This window comes from Crassostrea angulata, chromosome 7, assembly GCF_025612915.1.
Source record: "Crassostrea angulata isolate pt1a10 chromosome 7, ASM2561291v2, whole genome shotgun sequence".
NCBI lineage: Eukaryota > Metazoa > Mollusca > Bivalvia > Ostreida > Ostreidae > Magallana > Magallana angulata.
This window is the reverse complement of record NC_069117.1, coordinates 58,076,437-58,094,380: the sequence shown is the minus strand read 5'-3', so window position 1 is coordinate 58,094,380 and position 17,944 is coordinate 58,076,437. Positions and strand designations below refer to the sequence as shown.

Below are 17,944 nucleotides of genomic sequence, written 5' to 3'. Positions count from 1 at the left end.
AGTTTTCATTCAATACAATGCAACAACAAAAAAACCAAAATGGTTTGAAATACATAATCTCCAAGATTATGTACAAATCAATGTGTTCTCCATTACTTCATACTATGGCAATGATCATACAATTTCCGTTAGAAATGCTAACAGTAACGAAATCGATTCTTTATGATAATAGTAAAATGTTAAACTTTAAAACAAGTTGCTGAAAGAATATTAAAATTTACTAAAAAAATTAGTACAACCAACTCGATCTTATTTTCTTCTTTATGGTGTGTTTATATGTAAACAACCAGTGATTTATACAACAATTATATTTTTTGCGGCCCATTTGACGCTTGCGTCAACATGATTTCTTGTTATTATTTTGATAATAATTTAATAGCTTATACATGTAGTGGGTATTACAATTACCGTATACATGTAATATCTTTGATCTGCTGCTATATACTGGGAATATAAAGTTGAGAATTGAATGTGTTTATAATTACTAAGTGAACCAGGGGACATGTAAACAGTCATGGCCAATGAAGAACCATCTTCGCTAACCAAGAATGACAATCAATGGTGTTTCTCTGTTCATCCTTGGCATAATAGAGAACATCGTCGGAAACCCACGGTCGGTCTCGCTTCTCTTGAGGTAAGAGAAGCGAGACCGACCGTGGGTTTCCGACAATGAATAGAGAAGCACTGCGGATCTTCACCATTAGCTAGCGAAGATGGGTCGAGGACTAGCTGAAGGGTTTTTACTTTAGTTTTGTAAAACTTAAAAATTTTCTTTATGAAACATTAGCTTGTAGTTTATCATGAAGATATGGAGACTGATAATTATACATAAGAAATGGTCATTGAAGGAAAATAATACTGTGATCTGTTGTTAAACATTAAATATAAAAAAGCTCACTTTCAGCCCAGGTTCTTCACTTCCTCCAACCAAAAGTAAGACTCTGATGAAAAATAATTAAGCTGCTGTAGCTTTCTGAGCCTGGAGACATTTGACAGGAAGAGTTAGAGCCTGCGATGTTGTAAGAGGTGTAACTTCTACTCATCCAGGAAATGATCTGATCAATACCGCAGTCAAGAGGCTGTAGAAGCATCTTAATGTGCTAACGCTCTGCCCCTGTAAGGGTGAATTTGTAAACTGATACAGGGATGGATGTGCCCTGTTGGATTGATTTGGTCCTCCGGTAATGAAGCCCGCGGTAGGTTGTGTGTCTGTGTCTTGGACCTCCCTCCCAGTTGTCTGGTTCTGTCAGCATTCAGGAAGTTAGTTCTGGGGGCAAGACTTTGATCAAGGTGACATACTTTGGAACTTCCTTATATGTGTTTAAGATTAGGAAGCTTGTTAATTTAATTTAGGAAATCGGTTTAAATGGGACAAGCTTTTGTTTTTCTGACTTGTTGATATTTGACAACGTGGATGTTAGTAAGGTAAGACAATTTGGATGTGAGATCCAGCTGGATTTAGAACCATTTTAACGAGAGCTTAGACTGTGGGTAGTTGTGTCAAACAGTGATGTGATGTAGGCCTGTCTATTTTCATTGCTGGCCACTCAGCCATGGTTCTTTGAAATCAACACAATTTGTCAGGGCTTTTATGCTAAGACTTAACGCAATCTGTGTATCATCTTACATTCGAAAAAACCAGCATCATTTTTAACTTGTTTTGACGCAAGAAATAGATAGAAACGTCCTTCCAAAGTCCAAGGTCTTGTTAAAATGGCTTTACTACAGGTATCTGACTACCAATATTTGTTTGTGAAAGTGGCCCTTTAAAGTAATTTAGTTGTCCTCTGTATCTTTCCCTGTGTCTTCCAACTGGCATTTTGCTTGCAGGCATACTATGGGTGTGGTTAGGATGAGCAGGGATGCCACTAGTAAAACTGTAAAATTCATGACATCGTGGGTTTGGGTGTTATAAAGCCTGCGGCTCTTTTGGTCTTTTTGATTTGGGATGCCTCTATTAAAAATTTGAAATCCTTGACCCCTGGGTCAAGGGGCTGGGCTCTCTTGATGATATTAGGGAGAATATACATCTTTTTGTATTAAAATACATGTACAACAACAAAAATTTATAGACAAATGTTCAGTATTTAAATTGACTTTATTTAGTGTGTAATTACATTATTAACTTTACTTCAGTGTGTGATTGATAAATTCAAATCAAATTTGATTTTTGCTTGTCTGTCTGTTATCTATGAAATTTCACAATAAACCAAGTGTAGGTTTTCCATTATTTTAGTGAGTTTTACCTTTGAATATTAAAATTGATTTGTAATCACTGAAGAAAAAGTTTTGGTAAAGCATCTTTGGGTAATCCACACTGACAATTACCGCTTTCAACAATATTTATTTTGTGTAAATCATAATTGAGTATACAATGGTGTCTTACTTTTGTGTATGTGTTATGTTTAGCTTGTGATTATGTGTTCAACCAAAAGTAGTTTTTTTTTTCTCAATTTTCATTAATGTCATGTAATCTGTTTAAATACCATGGATCAGGCAGGGATTTGAAGACCTATAACTTACTATTACTGTCAATGACTTTATTTGGTAAAAACCTCTTTTGGCTCACATGAAATTTTTAAAAGTATATATCATTTTGTTATTTGGTAATTATAAAGTAATTACAGAAGCTAAACTAGTATGTGTTAATTTATTTGCACTTGCTGGCAGTGTGAAATACATGTATTTGAAATGATACTATTTTTACAATCCTTTTAAAATCAATTATACTGTAAAAGATTATCAGTTTTCCTAAAATCCTCTCTAATAAATCCCAGAATATGACAAAGTTTCTAATTCAAGAAGGACAAACAGAATGATCTTTAACTAGTATGTACTTAGATGCTGTCACCAATTTTCAGGAATTATTCATTAAGGCACTTTTTGTCCTGATTCTTTTGTCTGGTGGATGATCATGACACCGAGTGTTACTAGCTGGTCCACTTGATTGACAAAGTCGGCTTTAGTACATGCAAATACAGGAAAGCACTGTTAGGCTGACCCACTTCAAGCAGAATTTCTCCTATGTCTTCCTATTTATTAATTAGGTCACATAGGGCTAATTACATTGATGTTGCTATTCTTTTAATCATACATGTACCAATGGAAATGCAATGTTTTTGTGTTTTTGACAAGAACTTATGTCATTTGTACACAGAGGTTTTAATTAACTCCCTATCCCTCTTGGAATCAAAGATTTTTTAAAAAGTTTTTAAGACTACCATGCAGACACATATATTGCTTTGGAATTCTAATCAACCAATAGGTTTTGTTTAGTTTAAGCAATATGTTTTCCTATCAGTTTATTTTCTTTACCATATAGTTCAACATAGGTCATAAATCTGTGAATCCTTTACAGGGTACATTGTTTTATATTTAATGCTTAGATGAATTTACATCATGTAAGTATCCTCCATTACTTTGGGAAAAGTCTCTCAAATTTGCACAAACTGGTATATTCCTTTATGATATTCTTGCATTATAACCTATTCTACAGAAAATGTTTGGTTTAGAAATTGTTCCTAGCATACTGTCACATTATAAGTCCTGGGATGTTGATGATCCTTTTTGCCAAAGGGCTTATTGTTACAGTGGATGATAAAGTTAAGAAAGGTGTCCAATAGCGTAGTGGGCAATGCACTCGCTTCTCACCACTGCGACCCGAGTTTGATCCCAGTGAACGATAGTGGTTGTCTGTGATAGGGTTTGGTTGTCGCCCGCTTGGACACGTTGTAAGAAAAATTAAGTTCAGTTTTTTTAAGTTAAGAAACTCAATCCATTCCTTACTTATAGGCCTTATGTCGACCATATGTGTATTAAAGTGTTCATATGATTTACATATATTAGATAATGAGCATGCACATGTTAATATCTAGAAAAATAAAAAAACAAAAGTAAACTTACACTGTATGTTTTTGTTTTGATAATCAGTAGCTTAGGTCTATACATGTAGTATGTGGACAGAAAACTGGCATGGACCTCGGGGAACTCAAAGGGTCACTCTGGGGACCATGGAAATTCAACATTTCAGGAATAATATAAGTGTAAAAGCCACTTCACCTGAATAGCAAATACCAGAATATTTTACTATAGTTATTAAAAAATCTATCACCCCCACCTCAAACCTTTGTTAAAGCCCTGAATTAAGATATCTTCTCTTGATAATATGATGCAAATTAAAAAAAAAAAATTGAAATCAATTTGAAATTAAATTTGACTATATATGGTATTCAGGGGGTTAGCATGCCTGTCCAAAGTTATAAAGGAAATAAATTCAATTGTGAAGATTTATGAACCTGGTAAAATTTATTTTGAGAGGCAAATTAGATGGTCATACTAACTTATTTAACACACAAGCATTATTTTATGCTGTGTTACCTCACAGAGTCAAAGTCATTAATGTGTATCAGATGGGTGCATACTTTAATATAATTACTTAAATGTTTGAATTGTTACAGTTTCCAGCAAAAGCCATATCTATGGTATATGAACTATTAAATCCCAGATATTCAAAGTTTAACCAAAACTGCTGTGAAGTGTACCATTCAAATTATATTATCTTCGGAAATTAACTCCGTTATGCATTTTTTAAATAGATTGTTAATATGTGTGATTTAATGGAGTTAGGAGCAGAAAGGTCAGTCACATTGGGGGGGTGTGTCCTTTTGCATCAATCTTTACAAACAGGGTCACTGGATCATTGACCTGAAATGTTAGCCAGGGGGGATCACACGTAACAGCCAGGCTGTTCCAAGCAGCCACTTAACTGAGTTCAATGAACTCTAATGTTAAATTCCAACCAAGATCGCTGAAATTTATGAATTGGGACATAAAAAAACATAAGCTCTCATTGTTCTCACTTTGACAAGGAATGTCGTGTTTATTTTTTTTTTTTATATTTATAAATAGATGGGCTTATTAAAGATAATCTGGATGCCTACGCGGAAACATCATAAATACCCATTAACTCTTAGTTTGAGGGGTCTTTTAGGGGAAGTTAGAGGAAAAACACGTGTTACACAAACTCTTAAATTGTTTCTTATTAAAATCATATATTAGGGATTCTTCCTCAAAGTTTGCTTGGGTGAGCAATATTAAAACAGCTAGGAAGGTGGTTTGGAGAATTGTTGACTTTAAAAATCACTGATGGGGTTAGAAGCATTGAGGATTAAAACAAAGAGGGGAAAAACTTTGTATATATACATGTATAATAAAGAAACAGGCAGGCATATATGTGTAACAACTTTTTTAACATCGGTGTGTTTATGATGAGAAGCACATATATAATAATGCATATTTTATACTTTGTAATTTTAAGATGAGAAACAGTGGTTAATTATGATAAGAATCAGCGTTAGACGCAGACTTTGTATTATGTATATAAGTCAGACTGACAAATGTTTCCAGACGGCACATAAGTATAGAGTATAGGTAAAGGAGAAGTCAGAGATTTCCTGGCTCATTATCTGTTCTCTGATGCGTGCTATGACGGCACGACAGTAGCCAGTGGTATTGATCCGAGAAGGTCTTCAAGGTCAAAAGCGGGGTCAAACACCTCTCTCATCATGGATGACGACAAGCTAATGGTAGAGACCACAGATAGTATTGACTCTCAGTGTATTCTGTGGTGGTGAAAGGGGAAGGATGGATTTTTGTTGTTCGTAGGCTTGTTATGAGGAACGCTGGCAATATTTGACAACTCAATGCACTTTTACCTGGAGAATCAATAAGTAGGTCAACACTGCCAGTGGTCAGAGATAAACATAGAGCGGTGGTCATTCAGAGGTTAGTGCTAGAACTCCAGGCTGTACTGTGAGGCCACCACAAACTACATACAGTGATTCCATTGACTACAGATTGTGATTCCACAAACTACTGGGGTACATACAGTGATCGGGTCTGTCCACTCAGCTGTCTGTCAGGATGAAGTACTTTTTCGAGATGGAGAACTCTTACATCATGGTGAGAATTGAGATAATGTCGTTTGATGCAGATTTTTATTTTTATCATTGGATTTCGGATGGAAGTAAGTAAGATCAGATGCTGGCAAACCTCTGATGCAGGTTTTGATATATGCTTTTTTATGTCTTCTGGGGAAGTATAAATCAGTATACCCACAATATAAGTCAGATACAGGGGAACCTCTGACTACTGGAATTATTAATCAAGGTGCTCCAGTATCAAGGTATCTAAGGTTATCGAGGTGCTTTATTATCAACCATCTCTTGTGTCTACTCTCACATTCTTCTCTCTTTGGACATTTTTTCATTGAACTCTTTATGGAAAAGGTCAGTTTAAGAGCTGATGTTATATTGACACCAGTTAATAATAGCAAACTAAGCCTGTAGGAAGGAAAACTGCTTAATCAGGAAATAAATTAATGTCCTCAATAAGATGTCCTTAATAAGATTTGTAGCAAAATTTTCAAATTTTTAGTTTCCTAATTTGAGATTATCTTACGTCATTATTTGATCATCACCTAATCATTCCTATTACATTAAGTTCGATTGTAACATAAAAACAGGAGAAAGTTGGCTTTGTGGCTGGTAAAGGCTAAATAATCAGGCAGTTTTGGTGTTCTTATTGCAATTTAGATTGATTTTCCACTAATTGGGACACGTTCAAGCAGTGAAAGGGGCAGCATTTTTAGTTGTATCAAAATAATGAATGTCTCTACATTGCTGGAGGACATTCCAAACAGTTGGAATAGCATGGGAAATGTTCAGTTAGATGTAGGTTAATGTGATTTAGATTGCTACTGCCTGATCAAATGGGGTTGTAAATGGTGTTGGAGGGCCATGATGATTAGTTAGGTATTGAATTTTTGCAATAATCACTAATATTTTAAGATTGGTTAAAGAATATTACATGGGAATTTATTGTAGGTAAGAATGTACATTATTGCAAACTTAAGATGGAATCCAAAACCAAAGCATTAATTGAGAGTGTTATAGTGCAGTGATGACTGTATGAGCTAGCCAGGCATTCTCCTCTTTCTACCATGGTCAGAAATTCTAACTATTGATTCACTACCTTCCTGAGATGAAGTATAAGACTGGTAGTGAATGCACTGACAGACGTGTGTGTACTGAATGGATTATAGCGGAGTCCGGGAATATAGGATTATTGCGGAGTCCAGGAATATAGGATTCCTTCACTTTCTGTCAGTCTGTTTTACATCCATATAAGTGCTGTATAAGTTTAGGTCCACCTGTAGATGAAACTGGTTTGTAGTTCAAGATTGAAAAAAATTAATATTCATGAAAAGTAAGAATCCTTCACGAACCTTTTATGAACAGTATAAATGATACTTTTAAATTATGTATGCAGTATGGTCTTGTTAATACTGCACACAATTAGATATAGCCTCAAACTATGTGTACTACTGTACATGTTAACTGCTGTTACATCTAAGGGTTAGTAAAGTAAATTAACTGAAAATATTCTATGTCCAACATGTCCAACAAAGTATTAAACAGATTCTCTCTTTAACGAAGAGGTAATGTCTCAACAGATGACCATAGAGAGAATGTGTGTCGTACAGCTGGTATTTGCAATTGTTCCTTGAACAATTTTTCATGAATTTCATTGTTGTGTAAATGAACAAAAACATATGTTTTTCAAAGTAAGACATTTTCTGTTTAATTGTAGGACCATAATTATTGTCTATTCATTTACATACACTCCTTGAAAATATGAAATTGAATGAAAGTGATTAGATAAATCTGCACATATGTTGGATAATGAAGCCATAGTACTCAGTCATGTGTTTTTTTCTCCAATTGCAGGAATGTGACCAGAAGAGTCCTGATTCCTCAGCTGGGGCATCCATGACCTTCCAGAAGAAGGACAAGACATGTCTGGTCTGTGGGGACAAGGCGCTGGGCTACAACTTCAATGCTGTCTCATGCGAGTCCTGCAAAGCATTTTTCCGCAGGAACGCCCACAAGGTGAGAGATTTGCTTGCAACAACACTTTTGATCTTATTCAATAAATGATTCAATGCTTTGTAACAAGAATAAAACCTGTGAAATTTTTTATTCCCTTTTGCGTGATTATTTACGTAGCTGATTCTTTTTGTGACAAGAAATAGGTCAAATAGCATAAAGGCTTATTCTCACATGATAAAATATAAATCCTAAACTAATAAGGCTTAGTACAAAAAGGGCATAAAGTGTAGTACAAGAAGTGCATTGCTTGTATGACAAAGGAAAGGTAATTCATCATTCTTTGTAAAACTGAAGTTCTAAAGTTAGAAATCTACATAACATTTACTGGTAACTGATTAGTCAGGGCATTTTATTATATGATTTCACAGATTTTATTTATTCATGTAAAAAATGATATGGTTTTTTTTTAAACGATTGTATTGTTAATTTAAGATGAGAAGGACATGAATCATGTGACAAATCTTGGGTGTCTAAATAGTTCAGGGTCAGCCCTGACTGAGGCCACATTATATACAGGGTCAGCCCTGACTGAAGCCACATTATATACAGGGTCAGCCCTGACTGAGGCCACATTATATACAGGGACCAAGACAGTGCCTGAGACAAACATGAAACATGGGCTTACCAGCAGGCATAAGATCTTTACACTCTATTTTTCTTGTTCATTTTTTTTTTTACAAAATATATTAATTTTCCGTTGAAGACACCTGATATGACATGACAGATTGTATTTGATGCATTGTTAATAAAGCAGTTTTTGTAGCAAGTTAGATTACCCAGATCTTATCTATCAAATAGTGTGCTTTTAGAAAATAAAATTGCACTTTTGAAGTCTCAGCTTCAAATCATCCTCCTCTTCAGACATTTTCTCTAGGTATATGGTGTCAGACATTGTCTCTAGGTATGTGGTGTCAGATATGTCTCTAGGTATTTGGTGAATTATCATCTTCTTCAGACATTGTCTCAAGGTGTGTGGTGTCAGACATTGTCTTTAGGTATGTGGTGTCAGATATTGTCTTTAGGTAAAGTGGTGTCAGATATTGTCTCTAGGTATGTGGTGTCAGACATTGTCTTTAGGTATGTGGTAAATTATCATCTTCTTCAGACATGGTATCTAGGTATATGGTGTCAGATATTGTCTCTAGGTATGTGGTGTCAGACATTATCTCTAGGTATGTGGTGTCAGACATTATCTCTAGGTATGTGGTGTCAGACATTATCTCTAGGTATGTGGTGTCAGACATTATCTCTAGGTATGTGGTAAACTTTCAGGTGATTCGTGGGCGATGTGAGGGCAGATGTGACATCACAGTCGAATCCAGGTCCTTCTGCAAGAAATGCCGCTTGGCCAAGTGCTTTACTGTGGGCATGAGAAAAGACATGATATTAAGTAAGTATTAGACTTGTGTATATTCCAAGGTACTCTCTCTTTTTATCATGGAAATAAACTAATAAATTGTACTAAGATATGAACAGTTTAGCTAACCATTTAAATTTCCATGTTGTTGTGTACTCTTGTATGTCACAAATTTTGTTACACAATTTGATCCACGTTTTTTCATTTTTTATTTTTTGTTAAGAAAGGCAAATTTATTAAATTATATTTATGGAGGTGACTTTGTACTCCCTGAATTATGGTTAAAGTGAACAATTTTCAAGAGTTTCTGGAGATCCACTGCAGTCAAGTCTTGCTGTGTACTTGGATCTAACATTCTCAGTCAAACATGTTTATGAAGTAAATGTTAGTTTATATGATAGAGGCAATTGATTTCTTTATGTTATTTATCTCTTTTTCTAAGATGATGAGCAGAAACAAGTAAGAAAGCAGAAAATCATTATAAACAAATTACGTAAACATGGGCAGCTTCCACCGGAAGACACTTACGCTGCCTCAAGACAAGACGTCAATGATTCCTTGCAGGATAGCATCCGTTCACAGAATCTCCATAACCTGCGAATGTCCTTTCCAAACTTATCAGACAAAGAACTCGACGTTCTTATGAAAATGAAGGTGGAACAATACTCAGAGGGAAAAGATTCTTCGTCAGAGCTCAAATATCCAAGTTGGAGTGAATCCCAGGGAATCGTGGCAGACATCTTGGCTAACTTACCGGAGATTGACCAGTGTATACTCAATGAGTTGAGGATTGCACATGAACAGAGTTCCTTTCTGGCCAACACAACAACTTCCTTAAAAGCTCCACCCACAAATGCTACAGAGTTTGTGAACTTAGCTGAAGGTTTTGTGAGGAGAATTATCAAGGTGGCAAAAAACATTGAATTCTTTAAAATGATCTGTAAAGAAGACCAGATAGCCCTCTTGAAGGGTTCTGTTGTGGAGATTATGATGTTGAGATCGGCGATAAACTACAACGTTGAGACGGAGTCATGGAGCTTCAGCACCATGAAGTGTTTGTCCAAACCTCCAGGCCCCTCAACAAGTTCTGAATCAGGGTCTGGGGAATCCCATCCAGGGCAATTGTCCCAGACAGATCTAACAAATCAACCTTTTTCTAAAGGGATGGAAGCATTTAGTGGGGCTGGTCAAATGGGGGGACTTCCCAATGAAGAGGAAATGAAAAGACTGAGAGAAATGATGAGTTCTCGCATCAAAGCAGAGGAAGGAGTGAAAAGTGAAGTGGGGGCTGTCAGCGCCAGTATTCTCAAAGCTGGAGGCTCAGAAACTTACAACATGTTCTTGACTTATTCCAAGTTCATCAAGTCTCTAATGCGGACAATTCATGGAGATTTGTTGGCACTGAAGCTTCTGATCATGTTGTCTCTGTTCTCGGCGGACAGGCAGGGTGTTCTAGAACATGACAAGATTCAGCAGATACAAGAGTGTTATGCTGGAATCCTACAAAAATACGTAGAGAGAAGATTTCCGGAGGATAAAATCATGTTTGCCAAAATTGTTATGAAACTGACTGATCTTCGAAATATTAATGAAGTGCATACAAAAATGTTGCTCAAAATGAAGGTGGACAGTATAGAACCTTTGTTGATAGAGATTTTCGATTTGCCAAACGAGTGACCATGACCTGCCAAGCTTAGCACCCATCGCATCATTGTTATTCATCGTCACAAGTCTGCTTTTTCGTCACATTGATGATTTGTAGTATCCATGTCGGACCATCGAAGGTCAAGTAATGAGATTAATGCCACCACTGCCGTCAATGATTTGTACTGCAATGGTACGGAACAGAAACATATCTATTTCAGGCTTGGTTAGTGTCTGGTACAGAAATACTCAGTTTAGTGTATCAGTCGATCATGACATTTTTTGACAAGCATTATTTGTTTAATGTACAAGTTGTTCTTTTTGGTGTTTTCCATTCATCTCTCCCTTTTTGTTTTTAAAAGAGGTGTTTTCTTAAAACAAAATGATAAGAATTAAAGAAACATAGTAGTCCATGTTAAAAGTTACATGTTTAATTAAAAATTACTTTTACCAAAAATTAGAACAATCAAGGTCTCATAAAAAAAATCCTGCAATGACTAAGTCGTCTGCATGAGAAATGATAATCGGCCTTGATAATAGCTATCACAGTAAGAGAGAAGATGCAGCTTAGTTCTCATTTATTAAAATCTTTAGTTTTCTTTGAAGGGGGTCACAACTTTTCAACAAGCCCCTGCGTTGTAAACCTGAAAAATTTAGCTTGTAGAGAGTTTAAAAGGTCATTTATTGTCCAAAAAGGAAACATTGAATGTGTGTAAATATGTTGTGAGTATTTGAAACCTTTTATTCAAACAAGCATTTTTGAATTCCTGTTTGCTGTATAAACAGTATGGAAGTTTTGTTAATTTTTCTTCTGAATAGGGACCAAAACTAAGAATGTGGGTAAATTGATAGAACGAAAGAAGTCTTCTAAAGGTCAAATTCTACAAGTAGTCTTGTTGAGGCTCTTTACAAAAATGATATTTTTTTTCCTATTCATTTTTTATTCAATTTGAAGTCAGAGTCGGTGCTTGAGATGAGACGTAGCACTGACTGTTTAAAGCAATGAACTCAAGCTGTCCTTACATTTATGATCTACATCAACAGTTCTCGATATATCCCCAGGGTGGTCACAAGAATCCAAGTCATATGATGCAACTGCTCATATTCATGCATGATGTTACTGTTATAACTCTGTGTGTGTGAGATATAAAAAAAAATAGGTCCATCAAGCTGTGTTCTAGATATTTCTAAAAAAAAAATACTGTAAACGTATTACATTTGGCTGTGTATTCTTTTTGGTGTGTTTGGTGGAATGCAGCTTCAGCTAATTCAAGTAATCTAAGCTAAATGCTTTTCATATATGTATTAGAATGAGCACATTCAGAAAAAGGCCAATTCAAATCCACGCTAACTTGCTGAAAAATAATTTTCTGCCAAATATTGTACACGCCAAATAAAATATGTTTACAGCATCGTTGAGTTGTGTATCAGATACCGGTATCTCAAAAATAGATATATCCTTGAGCTGTATGTGAGATAATCCTGAGAGTACTGTGCAAGATACTTTTAAACAGGTGCAGTGAGGTCTCTGTTTGAGCCCCTGCTTTATATGTTACAACTGTGCTTCATTTCAGTAAGAAAGCCTGGGATTTTTTTTTTCCATTTTCCATTTCTTGTTGGCTCTTTTTTAATTGTATTGAAACGTTTGTGAATGTTGGTTATTGTATTGATTGGCTGTATGTTTAGCTTCTTCTCTTTCTGTGTTACAAGACTGTGTTAGGGTTTGTACATAACATTCATTCCAGCTTCCTTTGAAGAAGTGAGCTAAATGGCGACTAAGCATTACTTGTCAATATACTTTCCTTTTTTGCTTTTTACAATACTTTTTCAATAGTTAATGTTTTGATTGTTAAATGATAAGGTGTTGATATTTCACTTTGTTAATAGATTTTCTTTTAGCTCAACAAGTATTCGATATATTAATTGTTTCTTGTTAAGTCCTCTACCGGTGAATACTGACCAGAAATGTGTCTCCCTGTGCGATAAAAGCTTTACTATTTTGCTATAGCTCTGATGCTGTCAGCTCTGACAATGTAATGAACATATCATGTGGTTTCTCTGTATATTTTTATAGATCATATGGCTTTTAAAAAAAACAAAACATCTGTTTTAATTGTGGAAAAATTATGATTTGTTCGAATATTTGAAATTAAGAAGAAGTTGCACACATTTGGGGATGAATAGAATATTTATCGCATTCATATATTATTGAATTCTGCTTTGTAGGCACCCACACCTGATGAATTAATAGGTAATGGGTTTCTTACTTCATCAAAAGGAGGATATAATCACACATTAAGCTCCCTATTGTTTATGTTTGAGACAGTGCTGTTGATTAGGCGTTTTTAACAGATTTTTTAGAAGATGGAGGTGAAAAGTTGCTGGAAAGAAAGAAAAATCAACATCTAGAAAAAAAAGCTTCTCTAGATTTCCTGAAATTATTCTCAGATTTGATCAATAAAGTATAAATGCAGGACGGATAAACAGGATTGACTATTATTTAATTTTTATGTAGCTCAGTTTGCCAAACTAAACCTTTGAATCTAAAACAATTACATCATCATTATATTGTACTTTCCAATAACCTTCATAGGACAATTTTAACAAACAGCGAGTCTTAATTAGTTTAGTGTAGGTACATATGTAAATTAGAGGGGACAATTGACAGATCTTTCTTGTTTTGCTTCGCCCTACATTTCCTTCCCCTAATTGTTTAAATGGATTGAATTTAGAGAAAACGGTGATTGAGAGGATAAGTTGTTTGCTGTTACATTGCCCTAGTGTTAGGACTGTCTGACCAGGCACAGCATAATATATCCATCACTGGTTAATCTCCTTTATTTCTCTTCCCAAACAATTGTAAAAGTAACCATTGTAGATCAGATGACAAATGTTAGACATCTCCAAAACTCAGGACCCATGGATTGGAAAGAGAGGGAATTTATATGTTGTCACATCCTTCTGTAGTGTGCTACATCATCAAGCACAAGTGTGAATATAATTAGTTATCTCCACTATCTCAGTAAAAATAAGGTTAGAAGTATCATAAAAATAAACTTCATTGAATTTTAATTGTATGAAACTTCACTACAGCACAACGTGTTTAATAAGAATTCCCTCAAACTCAATAAAAATGGTAAACTCTATTGCAAAGTATACTAGTAATATTCAATTTTGTTTGGTTGTTAAGGATTTGGCATTAAGGGAAAATGAAACGATTGTTGAAGAATCTTGTCATTTAATATCCTGTTAAGTTCAATGAATTAATATTTAAGAAATATCACTCCATTGTCCATATTTGAAAGTTGTAAGATGTATAAACATTTTGATTCTGCAGAATTTTGAATTTGGTAATATTTTTATAAATTTCAAACAGTGAGATTTGAATTGCTGGTAAGCATATTTGAATGAAAATGTTTTTGTAACTTTAATATTGCTCCATAATTAAAGGGACATGGTCATAATTTTGGTAAAATTTTAATATCCTATTTTCATTATTTGACATACTTTAGAAATGCATTTATCATTATCAACCAAAATTTGAAAGTCAGTCGTCAAGCTACCTGGTATAAGCTAGATACAGAGCTTACAAATCTTTTTCATGTATGCAAGGCTTGTGTCCTGTTTTTTTTTTTTTATGTTGGTTCAATATACCAGTAAACGTTCTTTTTCAAGCTGATTTGTCTATCTTCTAATTTGTTTTGAACATTAATTCATCACATTAATTTTAGATCTAAAACTGGAGTTTTTACTTCAACATATTAAATGCAAACAAAACATGACGTACGCTTTGTTTACATAGCAAAGAATTGTATTGTATGTATCTCACTTATAACTCGATGATTGACACTCAAATTTTGGTTGACTATTACAAATGCATTACTAAAAACATTGTAAACATTAAAACCGGAAATAATTTTCGACCGGAATTGTGACCATGCCCCTTTAAAGTAAACTGTTTTGTAAACTGAACTTCTCTGAACTTACATTTTTGTAGCCGGTCACTTGACTGATAAACAACTGTTCTTAGTGCTTAAGCACAGAACCTATTCAGTGACAAAACAAGTGTTCCTTATGCTGAGGTGCTGAATCTGTTCAACAGACAGAACAACTGTTCTAGTGCTGAACTACAGAAATTGTTCATGTGACAGAACTCTTCAGTGCTTCAGCACTGAACCTGTTCAAGCGACAGAACATATGTATTTAGTGCTTTAGCAGGGAGCAAGTTAATGAGACAAATCAGCTGTTTTCAATGACCCAGCCATGAGCTATCCTGTTTTGTGTATTAAGTGCTCCAGCCATGAGCTACCCTGTTTAATGTATTTATTTGTTGTAACAGAAGGAGAGTCCAGATCACTGAGAAGTGCTATATGCCAGTATTGATATTTCTTGTTACAATGTACATTTGTTCATGTTCGGCTTTGTAGTATGCCTTGGATTATGTGATATGTTATTTTACGTAATAAATTTTATCTATTCTGTCCATACCTGCTATTTTGTCATGTGTCAATTGAGGAATCTTGTACCTGGTATTCATACAGGTAGATTGGTGATTTCAACTAAGTTTTGAAAAAGACATTCTGAGCCCATGTACTTGAAAAACTTTACAACTGCTGCTCTCATACAATGTCTTTCATATGAGAGAGTCTAGCCCTGGTCAATTACAACGTAAAGACAATCTTATAGCTTACTCTAAGAAAAGAAAAATCTTATCAAGTTTAGCAATACTCTTAGACCTGGTCATTTTGTTACATGTTCTTTTTTTAAGAGCAATTAAAGAGAACTGCACTCTGGGCATCGTGTTTGCACTTGTCAGTACTCTGATTATACGTACTATGGTAAACTTCCTGTTCTGACAGTTCAGCGCCATCAGAACATTACCAGTAGAGAAGGTTAAAAGGCCCTGTCGTTTCTCAAGATGTAAATGATATTGAGGCTTCTTCATTTTAGTTTTCATGATAATCTGTTTAATTTTAACTTTAATTTTCAACGATAGAAGTTTGAGGGACCATAAACTGTTGAAACGCCCCCTTTTAGCTTTTCAGGTTTCATTACACAGCTAAAAAAAAGTCTACGGGGTTTTGCATTGCATCAGCCATGAAATAGCCCGGATTATAACGTTGAAAAATTGTGCGAGGTATTCCGAGTTACTTAATTCCGCACAGAGAAACGTTGTCAACATTCCCTATTATAAATCTCCGTAAGAAAGAGGTTTTCATTTCTGTGAGTTTTTGTGAGTGAAAAACGATAATGTGTCAATGAAGATATCTTGGAAATTTTCTCTTTCATCGATTTCAGTTGCACTTTTCTCATAGGCAAGGGTATTTTTTTATTTTTATAAGAAATCGTCAAAATGTGTGCCATAAATATCTTTGGACGGACTATAGTCAAACAACTAGTTAACTAATAAGTTGCCCCCTTCCTCCTCTGCCCTCAATCAAAAAGTGTGAAATACACTTATTTTACAATACTAACGACAAAATATAGTAGTTTAAGAATTAATTGTTTGTTTGAATATGTTGTAAGATGCAACAATTAAGCTTCATTTTCGAAAGCAGTTAGAATGGTCAATGACCAGACATATATGCGTCGGAACCCGGGAGGGGGGGGGGGCTAGGGGGGGGGGCTTAGCCCTTAATCTTAGACCTAACCATTAGGCACATAGTATAATACAGGGTTCAGCCCCCCCCCCCCCCCCCCCCCCCCCCCCCCCCCCCCCCACTTTTTTTTCGCAGGAAATATAATTGTTCCCTAATGTACGTTGAAAGATTGAGAAGTTGGGGTCATAGGCATATTAGCCACCCCCCCCCCCCTGATTAGGAATTTCGTGATTTTTGAAGAGGAAAAACATTGTGGTAGGTAAGATTTTTTTTTATTAGAGCCATAGGTATACCCCCCCCCCCCCCCCCAAATTAGGATTTTCATGTTTTGGGGAAAAATAAATTTTATGCATGGTAGCTTTTGGAAGTATATCTTTACCTCCTTCCCCCCACCCACGGATTAGGATTTTCATGATTTTGGGAGTTAGGTTATTTCCCGCAGTATTTCTGAGGATCAGTCTACCCCCCCCCCCCCTCCCCCCCCCCCCCCCCCCACACACACACACACACACTTTCAATGTGCTCCGACGCCAGCGAGACACATGTTTACATGTATCCTTTATCCAAAGCCAAAGGTATTGTTCACGTGTTGCAAACGTATATACACGTGTTTCAAACGTATGTACATGTATATCTGTTAATGACACCATCTCGAGCTTGCCTCTGCTACCTGGGTGGTGTTCGCCGGGTGGATGAACTGTTGATATCTTGGCGAATTAAACAAGTACACGTATAATACTGGTTTCATAAATCCTGAAGGTACATGTACATTTAATTGGTATATTTTGCGGAGATCTATAACGGTTTGATAAACTTTTGATGAAGAATACATTGTATATAACTCTCTGAACAATTTGATTTAAAACGAAATAAAAACTAAAGTGTTTCCAGTTTATCTACTAAATACTATAAATAAAGTGTTATTGAATACAAGACGGCTGAAAAAAAGTTTTCCCAATCACCAGAGACATAAATAACATGTTATTTATGTCTCTGCAATCACACAGGGAAACAAGCAAATGTTTAGACCTTTAACAATTTTCTAAACTTTTTGCTCATTTGAGCCTGGAGTCTGCATTCAGCAGGTTGTTATCGATGTATTCCTCACCAGATAAGGCGTGTGTCTGATTTCGACTTCGATGAGGACAATATGGTTGAATAAAGAAAGCAGATTCCCGGAGATTTTACGCCCATAAAATGGAACCGATTTCAATCGCAGTCTGAGCGTGGCAACTCTTTATATTGAGGACTTGCACTAAACAATCATTATTGGCTCAACATAACGACTTTGTTCATCGATTCTTTTTTCGTAAAGGCCAATTTAGATAATCCACTGGAACTGAAATGAATGCATTGGTGGCATGAAATCAGAATGTAGGCTACATTAGGTCCAA

The 17,944-nt window shown here is 35.4% G+C and overlaps 1 protein-coding gene across 6 annotated transcripts in view; it reads left to right on the top strand.

Moving 5' to 3' along the window:
- The window catches only part of LOC128192373 (vitamin D3 receptor B-like), a 53,301-nt gene extending 37,860 nt beyond the window's left edge, over positions 1-15,441 (top strand). For 5 of the 6 annotated variants that reach the window (XM_052864981.1, XM_052864985.1, XM_052864983.1 and 2 more), the window contains 3 exons: positions 7,788-7,949; positions 9,222-9,339; positions 9,749-15,441. In XM_052864981.1, the coding sequence (XP_052720941.1) occupies positions 7,788-7,949; positions 9,222-9,339; positions 9,749-10,983 (1,515 nt within the window). In that variant the 3' untranslated portion in view covers positions 10,984-15,441. Of the gene's footprint in view, positions 1-4,628; positions 5,962-7,787; positions 7,950-9,221; positions 9,340-9,748 lie in introns of those variants that run through there. The other variant, XM_052864986.1, reaches the window with a different exon arrangement.
- The last annotated feature ends 2,503 nt before the right edge of the window (positions 15,442-17,944 follow it).